Genomic DNA, 11,045 nt, shown 5'->3' with positions numbered 1-11,045 from the left:
AGATGAACGATTCCTTTGATGTCTGCAACAAGTGTCTGTCTCTCCCCCAGAGTAGACTCTCCTCCAGATGTAGACTTTGTTGAGTTCCAGTCTTCTTGAGAGACTCTTCTCGTCTTGCTAGACACCCCCCCAAAGTACCCTCGCGAAACCTCGTCCTCGAGTCTGTTTCGTGTGTATCGTAAGTGAAACTTCCTACGAGTCTTTGTGAAGAAACCTTTTTCGTACTCTTACTTCTTTTCCTCTACTTCTCCTCTTTCTACCATTGACATATTTACATTTATACATTCATCCTTATTGAAAGTCTGTACTAAATTTCCTATTAGTGACTAGTCGTCACACCGAATCCCTAGTTACCATACAGTGAACGTAATAAGAGCACATATGGAACCATAAATCCTTAAGGCTAGACATTAATAATACTTGTAACACTCCACTATCTGACACGTTAGATGTCTATCGGCAGAACTAAGATAATGTAGCTAAGTGACCTCAAACTTGTACCTGCTTAACCCACATGTACGTGTCGTGCCGGTCGTCTCCCGTCCCCTCCCGGTCAGGCAGAAAGGGCGAGAGTCTCGAGTCGTGTCTCGATGGACTCGTTCTTACCGCCGTCTAAAACGGGGCTTGAGCCTTGTTGATCATTTTTTCTTTTTTACCGGAGACGCGGACAAACCCCTCGATAAACCAAATGACGCAGCGGTCAGCTGAAGTAGGTCCGTTTGTTGCTCTCTGTCTCCGTGAAGGAACCCGTACAAATCTGCCGCACTACTCACAACTGTACAAAATTAGGATACGGTTGACCAATTACCAAAACATTCAGCTGCCAGCCTGCCAAAATTTTGCTTTCGTAAATGCACGAGTTGTAAGTGTACGCTCATTAGGTTACTTAGTTTACCTTTATTCCAAATTGTGTACGTCGCCTTATATAACGGTTTGATCAAGCACTATATGCGTTGTGAAAATAGTTATTCCAGTTCGATAAATGAGGGCCTTTTAAGAACATACATACACTATATAACAATTGGAATCGAGTGATACCTTTGTTGCAGCCCTGTAGATCGTTTGCGGCAGCGACATAGGCTAGAGTTTTACACGCGTAAACGTGTTACACAGTACATACGTCCGGGAACAAAACCCGTGAACGCCGCGTGCACCGTGAAACGCTCGCAGATGGCCGAGCCCGACGTAAAAATGTGGCTTGTATTACTATGATGCGAAGCTTTGTAGATAAACGGCGGGCTTGGCGGTGAGTTGAGGTCAGCTGGGGTTCATATTACAGTCGACGCCGACACCCTTATAAAAACCACCCCGACAAACTATATCACTCATTTAGAAAAAAAGTTAGTAGTTACAGAATGAAAATACCGCGGTTTATAGTGTTTACAATGTAAACAGAGTCACCTCGAAGTGTCAAACATGTCTTATACGTCATTACTCGTTATCGCTGTGGCTTAGACAGCGAGTCTTGGAGTGTAGCATGTCCTTTTTGAAGCGTCTCTTTGGCGTCGTCAAATTTCCCTTTTTACCTCTTTGGAGTCCCTCTTCGTTGTCTCCTCCCTAAGGAGAGGGGTCTGGCCTGTCTGCACCTTATCTACGGCACACATTAACTTTTCTATTATTGTAAACGTTGTATCCGAATTGGCACGGTTTACAAACCTTTACGTACACACATATCTATCTTCTACTTAGGTGCTCATATAGCGTAGGTCCTGAATACTAGGTCCTTGGTGTCGGTGCCGACGCTTCTAGTGTCCTGTAGCGTTAGGTACTGTGTCCTGGCGTCCTAGTACGGTACTGAGGCCTAGGGCCGCATATAACTGTGGTTTTTTCTTTCTTTAAACCCCTCGACCAATTAGCTTGTACTCTCATCGTCGGTCCATATCTCGTCTCTCTGTCCTATCTTCTATCTTACAGGGGGCTGGTTTGATTCGGGATATAGTCGGTTTTGATCCCCGACTTAGATCTAGTCGGGATTGATTATATTCGAAATAGTTGTTTTTCCTTCCAGAATTCGCGTGAGGAATTTTTGCCTATCCCACAGACGGCGGCTGTGTTTGACCTCTCGACTAAGGTGTTTTCCCTCGAACTTATTTCTTTTCCGAGACCGACGGGTAACATTGAAAACTCTGGACGATCCTTGTTCGGTTGTTGGGACGTAAGAAACCTTGTTGCGTTACGGAATCATCCTCGTTATCCCAATATTACTCAAAGAAATTCCATTCTACCGCCGGACGGGTAATATCCCGAAACATCCGCTCTTCTTCTTAAAATTTTAAAGATAGGACACAAGAATCCCTCCGGCACATTCCGTCGGTCTTGTCCTCGATTACCACCCAGGGAAAAGGATTGAGACCAAATCATTGTCGTGCTCGACGTGTAAAACTTAGTCGACTAATTCAGGTGTTAGACTGCGGGGACTTTACTGCGGGAATTTTAAACCCTGACTATGGCAGTATATCGGCATATGCGGTGCCATACTACACGTCCGTCCATACTGCCATACTTTTTTATTACTATGCGGGTACGAATTAGTCGTCACTCATTCCCTAGTATTCCGTAGACGAGCGGAGGACGAGCGGGAAGCCTCCGTGTATCCTAGTAATGATTTAATAATACTTTGTAACTTATTTATGAAATAAGATTTGTTTATGCGACAAGACCAAAAAGTGTAGACAAAAAAATTATTTCTGAACTATCTACAACAATACCTCACTGTATTTCTACTATTAGTTTATTGTATCTACACCTCGACTTTCTCCTCATTTCTCTCTACACTTAGCCCCCCCCCCCTCTCTCCGTCTAATGTACTATCTGGTAATATCTATATATGTATGTGTGTCTATGTATCTCTTGTGTTGGGGGGGGGGGGAGTCTCTCTCTGTATATGTGTTGTACTCTCCGGACGACGTTTAGTCTAAGTTTTTTATAAACTCCTCGTCCCAGAGTCCTCTACATTCACGACAAAAAGTAGTTTACTTGGTAAAGTGACCTGTATGTGTCCCTTTTTTGTAATTATGAAATATGGACGTTTATCAGAGAGTAAGTCTCTATATGTGACTATCTTGAGGTGTGTCTGAGTGTTGTTTCTCACTCGTCTCCTTGAGGTCTGACTGTCTTCTCCTGTGTCCTTCTCACTGTGTACACTCTCTCCTAGTTATAGGACTAGTAGGTCTCTCCAACTTAGGAACAGATCGTATCTATACTGTCCCTGTACTGTATCTCTGTATGTATCTCCTAATACCTCCCCTGTCTCACCCCTCACAATGTATATAGTCTACTGTAATTCGTCTCCTAGCTCCTCTCCCCCCCTTCCCTTTTTTGACATTTTCCAAACTCTCTTACAGTCAGACCTCAGTTGTTTCTAGCGACTACCTCCAACGAGACAGACCGTGTTATTCTCTCCTTGTCTCGTAGAGAGGAAGAGCAGTAGGAGGAAGGAGGAGAGAGAGGAAGAGTGAGACCTGTCTGTCATCCGTCACATAGACCAGTAGACCGACCGACGACGAGAGGAAGTGTCTCAGAGGAGACTGTGTGCTGGGTGGAGGTGTCGGCAGTCTTGCGTTGTAAGTCGCTGCGAGAGATTACGACCCAAACCCGAGACCAAATCCAATCCCAAGACCCAATCTCGGGAACCAAGGCAGTCACAGAGACACACGAGACCGTTCCTCACTATGGGGGGGGACTGTTGTATCTAGTCACACAACGTCCTATGAGTGTCGACTGAAGTCCAGAAGACCAGACGAAAAGACAGCGGGTCTTGGTCTTGAGAGTCCAGGAAGACCAGGACCGAAAGACAGAGGTCTTGCGTCTTCGAGGAGTCCAGAAGACCAACCGAAAAAAGGTGGTCTTGGCTTGAGAGTCCAAAGACCAGACGAAGAAAGGTCTTGTCTTGAGAGTTCGCCAGGAGGGAACAGACGAAAGACAGGGGGTCTTGGTCTTGATAGTCCAGAAGACCAGCGAAAGAAAGGGGTCTTGCGTCTTGAGAGTCCAGAGGACCCAGACGGATAGACAGGGTCTGTCTTTGACGAGTTCAGAAGACCAGACGAAAGACAGGGGGTCTTTCGGTCTTGAGAGATCCACGAAGACCAGGACGAAAGACAGAGGTTCTTGGTCTTGAGACTCCAAAGACCTAGACGAAAGACAGAGGTCTTGGTCTTGAGGAGCCAAAAACCAGACCGAAAGGACAGAGAGTCTTGGTCTTGAGACCTCCAGAAAACCAGACGAAAGACACGAGGTCTTGGTTTCTTGAGATTCCAGAAGACCAGACCCGAAAGACGAGGTCTTGGGTCTTGAGACTCCAGAAAGACCAGACGAAAGACAGGGGTCTATGGTCTTGAGAGTCCAGAAGACCAGTCGAAAGACAGCGGGTCTTTGGTCTGAGACTCCAAAAGACCACGACGAAAGACAGAGCGCTTGGGTCTTGAGAGTCCAGAAAGACCCAAGACGAAAGACAGAGGTCTTGGTCTAGTCCAGAGACCCAGACGGATAGACAGAGGTCTACTGGTTCTGAGAGTCCAGAAGACCAGACCGAAAGACAGGGGTCTTGCGTCTTCGATATGCGACCTCTTCAGGTCACAATCGAGAGGTTTTTGGTAGACCTTTCGTTTCAGCGTCTTTAGGACGTCCAGAACAAAGTACCAAAGAACTAAGAAAGAGAAAACTTACTACGATCAAAACTTTTTCGGAAGACCTATTGCACAAGGCGACGTGACCAAGACCCTACGAGACTACAGAAAGTAAACAAATTTGAGAAACTTATAACGGAAACCACAACTTCGGACGGACATATTTATTTGGACGGAACGAAAACGTTACCAACTCAACCAGAAGTAAAATTTATTAGAGTATAAAGAATTCATACTACATATCATTTTTCCATAAAAACTGTAAACTATCTTACTGTAATAATGTATAATTTTGTATAATCCTAACATCAACCGTCTAAATTAAGAGACAAGTTGTCCAGCCATTACACGTCAAAGGAGCTGATCTAAGGTGAGGAAATGGAAGAGGATTTATGAGACATGTTGTACGTGACTAGGCACCGTAGTCCAAATGAAAGTGACCCCCTAAATGTGATGTCATTAATTACATTACCTGTTATATAAGATATAACGATTACAAGTCAACAAGACACACTGAATAAGATACACTGTACAAATTTCCACTGAATAAGGACGAAGAATGAATGTCGTAATGCAGAAGAAAATAGGAAAATTATGAATTCACAGGAACAGGACGAGGACCGCATTCTAAATATATTCATGTCAAACTGATTTTATTTCTGATGTTACGTATTTTAGATCCTTTCTAGCTCTGTACATGATGCACTTTGAAATGTAACCAGATCAGTAAACTGCAGTGTGTGTGACTTCAAGAATGATGAATGAGTGTGAGGCTGTGGCTCAGTGGGTTGTGTGCTGGACTTTGAATCAGGGGGTAGCAAGTTGGAGTCCCACTGCAGTCAGCATGTCGTTGTGTCCCTGAGACACTTCACCTCAAAGTGCTCCTGTGGGGATTGTCCACAGTACTGAATGAATGTGAGTCACTTTGGATAAGAGCGTCTAACAAGTGACATGTGATGTAATGTGTGTTCAAGATATCCAACATTACTGATGACTCTTAGAGCCCTTTTTTGTAATGTGCATAACGGCTGCAGGTTGGTTTTGTGTTTCACACTGTCGAGACGAACGTCAATATTGAAAGAAAAATAATAATATCTGAGAAAAACGGATAAATAATTATTTGTGTGTATTTTCGTTTAGAGTATTATTGTTATTATAGTATTGTTCAATACCAGGAGGGGTGTTCGTTTTATTTTGAAGAGCGTAGGCTACGTTTTATCAATGAGAAGCGAGCTGTCATTAAGAAGAATGAAGGCCGCTTCCGGTGTCACGGCAACAAAAGGGGCGGAGTTTATGATGGCCGGTCTCTGGTTCCCAAAGCCACGGAGGGAGAAGTTGGCCACAGTGTGTGTGAGGCTCCAGAGACGCCGTTGGTATGTTTCTCCGGTGTTTCTTGTGTTTTATGAACTTGATCTGTTGCCTTACTTTGTGAGAGTGCTGTTGCGCAATCGAGGGCTTTTCACGCAGCGTGGTCTGCCTGCGCTCCGTTTGTCTGATGTGTATTTTAGACAGCGCAGGTGTTCAGGTGAGGTTTTCTCTGGTGCTTGTTTCCAAGTAGAGAAAAACACTCTCTTATTAATTCACTTAAGTTAATGATGTGGTTTTAAAATAACTCACAATTTATCCTTTTAATTAAAATACCCTGAAAAGGCAGGAATGTGACTGAGTTTGTGTTGTTATTATTATTATTATTATTATTATTGAGAATGCAATGAGGCATGCAAAATGTTTGTAATTTGTGTTTGCATGTGAGCTAACATTTGTTTGTCCTTTGTGGTTTGAAGGTTTTCAACCTGATGAAAATTCTTGGAGTTGTCTTAAAATAAATAAAGACAAAAAAGAACAAAATTCGAGTTGTCCAAGCGTCCTCTGTTGCCCTCCAGCCTCTCAAGTTCGGGCTAAATCACTGAATACAGGCCAAAACCTTGAAGGACTTTACAGAAGTACAGGAGTAATCTGGAGCTCATTCAAACAATAAATGCCAAATCAGGCTGGCAGGTTCAAAACTTGGACCTAATTTTCCTTTTTGTTCAAACTTAATCTATGTTTTATCAAATTGGAATACATACTTGTATACAACAACACCGTTAATGAGCCTGAGAGGTATTGTGTGCTCCCATAGAGGAAAACACAGGTATTTATGTGCTCAAACTTTACTGGAGTAAAGATTAGGGCCACAGGTAAGAATTATTATTAATTATTCAAATAGACTGTATAAAGTCAAATCCTAACATTTTGATCGACCCTAGTGGCTGACTGTGGTATAGGTCACAATCCCAGAGAGGAGTCTGTGTGATTTTCCTATAGCACTCTCTTTTCTTGTCCCGGCTCTTGGGTCTTAAATCATGGCTAAAGGGACATTCGATTAATGATCAACACCAATAAAAGTTATTTTCCATCATAATCAGTTGCATGTCATAATAAAAGCTATGTGTATTTACAGCACAGTAAAACACCATTGAACATAAAATGGGATATAGCTATCAACTAACCACAATTAGAGAGCTACTCACTGGGTCTGTGCGAGGCAGCCGGGGGCCAGGGTGTTCTGGGAGTGAGGGGTTCGCTGCAGACTTGTGAGCTCCAACATGTCCACCTGTACGTCTGTCACATGACCAGGTAAAGGTTTAAGCACACTCAGAATCTTCTCCACCAGGTTGTCTCCATGGTGACCAACAGCTCCTGAAAAAAACAAACAAAAAAAAACATCTATTCAGTATGTAGTGAGAGTTGTCAGTGACATAAACATCTTTATTTCAGTAAAAGACACAAAATACTCTTCTTGCAGTTTTAGCTATGATTACTATTAAGATGTTAATTTCACAACATTTGAGAAGCAAAAGGTGTGCCCTTTACTCCACTACCTGTTATTTAAAACTACAATTAATATTTACTTTGCAGATTAAGTTGAATAAAACAAACATATTTGTGTGTGATAAAGTTTACAAAGTAGTTCAAAATAGCTCAATCTTTACAAGTGTCAAAATTATAGTGATGTAAAATTATGACATACTTTACTTTTCAAAAGCATTGAATACTATTACAAATGTGTTTCACTTGTAACATGGCACATTTAGGCTACATCAATCAATTGCCACTTGAGCAACATCTGAGTACTTCTTTCAGCAAGGTGTGTTATTCGTGAGTATTTCTACACTGTGCTATTAACAGTTGTTAGCCATGTAAACATCCATATACTGTATGTATCCATGATACTGGTCACAGGACACTTGTATTGCAGTTTTTACCTGTAATATCCATTGTTCTGTCCACAAAAATGATGGAGGCTTTATTAGGGGCCGCCTTCCTTCGGTTCTTTGCTTGGGGGTGATTGGACAGTTCCCCTGCTATTATGCGGCTCATGGGACCCACAGCGAAACTCTCTTCTCTGGTGCCTGTAGCTTCAAACACTGAGTTTAACACCGAAGCCAGAGATTTGATTTCAAACTGTAGTTCAACAGGAAGAGAGTTCATGTCCACGTCGAGCAAGCTTCCAAACCTCTTCTTCTCTGGACGTTTTGCATTTATTGACTCCAGATCAGGTGGGAGCAAGGGAAACAGGTGTGCAAACATGGGCGTGAGGAGTAGCTGCTGGGACACCGGGGCGAACACCACTGGGACGTGCATGACTTCCGCTGTGTAGTTCATGTTTCCCATCCACTCGCACAGCTTTTCTTCAAACTGCTCAAACACAGGGCTGCCTTCCATTTCTGTGGCGACATTGTTGGCTAGCAGGTGCACAGAGTGAGCAACAGTGGTGATGACAACACAGTACTGGAAGTGACTGAGGGAGATGATGTCTTTAATGATCTCCACCGTTGTTCCCTTTAACAACGTGCTCACCACAAACACAGCTTTCGGTTCGTTCACCCCACAGGCTTCGAAGCTTGAAAACTGCTTTAGATTCCTAGCTCCAGCCTCTAGTAAGACGGCAGCACCTCCGCACCAGTGGAGAGACTCTGCACACTTGTCATCCATAAAAATAACCGCTTTCTTCACTTTCGAGAGCACCCTCTCCCACATCTGGACCGGGAAGTGCGTATAGTCCTCCGTCGTTAGCATGTTTGCTAATTGTCAGTGTTAGCTGAAATGCTACGAATTCAAATGCGCATCAGAAATGTCAGCTAAAGTTGCTCCAACAACAAAACAAACACACGAGTCTCTTGAAGTTGACGTGGCAATTGCACGTCGCAGAATAAATACGTCACTGAAGCACCGAGTCGTTGCTATAGTAATAACAAGCACCCAGCGAATACTTCTCACGAGAACTACTCTCAAAGCTTGTTATCGATTAATCCCACTTGTAAAGCCAAAGCACTTTAAAGACAACAAATAAAATGAACACAACATTAGAATTAAATTAATAATAATGTTAGTCACCAAACTACAATAGATAAGGAAATAAGTGGTTTAAAAGACAAACAATTCGACATAATGTACAAGATCGTAAACTGGAGAAAATACAAGATGATTTATATTAATAAACAAAAATAAATATAGGCTACTGCTAACAAAATAAAGAAATGTTAAAAAAAAGAGATGGCAATAGATTATAATATACAGCTATTGTATTCTATAAATAACAACATTATTTTTTTTTAAAAAGGGGTGCGGTAGGAAAAATATAGTAATAAAGTGTTGAGGAAAATATTTCCTTGGCCCATACCTTTGACACAGTTTATCACTTTATGTGAGCACAGGCATGCGACCTTGGAGTGCTTTGCTCTCTGTGTTATGTCTCATTATTCATGCCAGTTTTATCTTGTTTTGCTGAATGTTGATTATTCTCTCAGTACCAGCTAAATACATGGGACTGGCTGGGTGAGAGATCAGCAGAATGGGTTAGGCAAGCGCTCTGTCACCTTGTGGCTGCAGCAAATGTCTTTGTCAATTCGCAGTAACTTCAAATAAATCTTCAGTGTTTGACATCAAGTTCCAGCTTTCCCGTGTCTCATTGTGTTTCGACTCCATGCTCCTGAAGTTTCCATTACAGTAAGTACAAGTGTATCTTTAGGTTACTGATATTCGCTTTCGTTGTGGCAGTAAGAAGCAAGTTAGAAACACAATGCTTAACTTTATTTTCACCATTGCTGTTTAAATAATTGGGAAAGTGTAAAGTAAAGTGTTGATCTGTCTGTACTGCTCCCTCATTAAAATGACACTCTAGAAAAACTGCAATTTACAACGACATTTCAATGACTGGAAGTAAATAAAGGATCAAATTAAGTTCACTCATATCCTTAAAACAATGTTTCTGATATCAACGGTTAAAACAGCAAATTGCAGTTGGTCAACATGATGCAAGACCTGTTGTGACCAATCGCAAGGCTGGATTCTCTCTTAATTGTGTCCATGGCAACTCTCCGTTTTTCTGCACTTACTGATTATCGAACATTCCCGTTTTCAAAGTGCAGAACTAGTTACTTTTTTATTTAAATTCTGGTGTTTATTTGTTTAAATCTACCTGTTTATGTATCAGAAATGTCTTCATCGGAGTTGGAGTCCACCGACAGCCCTGTCAGCGAAGACGAAGAGGGAAAGATATACCAATGTAAGATTACGTTCACACAAAGCAACTGCTACTGCCGACACAAACAATATTTCTGATTAGCAAAAGAGATCGTGATGGTCGTTTATGTGTATATGTGGATTGGTAAAACTTTAAAACAAGTTTAAGTGTCAAATCAGGCCAATAACTCTGACGTTAATTGTGTCATGTGTTTGCGTGTGTTTCAGTGATTTATGACCTGATCCCCGCAAATGACAAGGAGGAAAAAGAGGACGTTCAAATCTTATGCAGGTGATTAAACTGTAGCCTATGCACAATGTATTTGTTATACTATAGGCTACCCTTTGGAAAGTAGGCTCATTAATTAGATTTACTCAAGTAGCCTATTATTTTGAGGGCTTTAGTATTTCCATTTACTGATCCTTTTTTACTTTTATTGATCTACATTTTAGATGGAAATATACGTTTCCCTCCACTCTTTGACAACTTCAGTAAGCCCAATTGCTATTTGCAGATTCAGATTCATAGTTTAATTTAATATGTATCTGAACCATTTGGTTCAACATTAAAGTTGTGTACACATTAATGCAAACATGATTACAATCAAATGATTATAATCCCAAATAATATATTTTATTCCAGAATGGTTCACTAGTGAGTATTACTTTCTTAACATTGTAATGCCAGTATTTTATTTTTTCTTACTTATAATAATAATAATAAGCTTTATTTTTATAACACTTTTCATGCACCAGGTGCAGCAATTTAAAACACAACAAGAATTGTACATCAGGCCAGACGTTAAAACCTTTTACATATGCAGCATTAGAACATGATACAATAATAGTTTAATTTAGGCATGCAGTACATTTTGTGATACATAATGTACTGACCTTATATTGAACTTTTAA

General features: G+C 41.4%; 1 protein-coding gene across 1 annotated transcript in view; it reads right to left on the bottom strand.

Annotated features, from left to right (window-relative positions):
* scfd2 (sec1 family domain containing 2) overlaps positions 1-8,868 on the bottom strand; it is a 39,799-nt gene extending 30,931 nt beyond the window's left edge. Inside the window, exons 1-2 of the mRNA XM_010777332.1 lie at positions 7,874-8,868; positions 7,139-7,307 (exon numbers count right to left, since the gene is read on the bottom strand). Of these exons, the coding sequence (XP_010775634.1) occupies positions 7,139-7,307; positions 7,874-8,687 (983 nt within the window). The 5' untranslated portion in view covers positions 8,688-8,868. The remainder of the gene's footprint in view (positions 1-7,138; positions 7,308-7,873) is intronic.
* Between the last annotated feature and the right edge of the window lie 2,177 nt (positions 8,869-11,045).

Source organism: Notothenia coriiceps, unplaced genomic scaffold, assembly GCF_000735185.1.
Source record: "Notothenia coriiceps isolate Sejong01 unplaced genomic scaffold, NC01 NC01_scaffold00018019, whole genome shotgun sequence".
Lineage (NCBI taxonomy): Eukaryota > Metazoa > Chordata > Actinopteri > Perciformes > Nototheniidae > Notothenia > Notothenia coriiceps.
The sequence above is the reverse complement of the archived record's forward strand: the minus strand, read 5'-3'. Positions and strand labels throughout refer to the sequence as shown.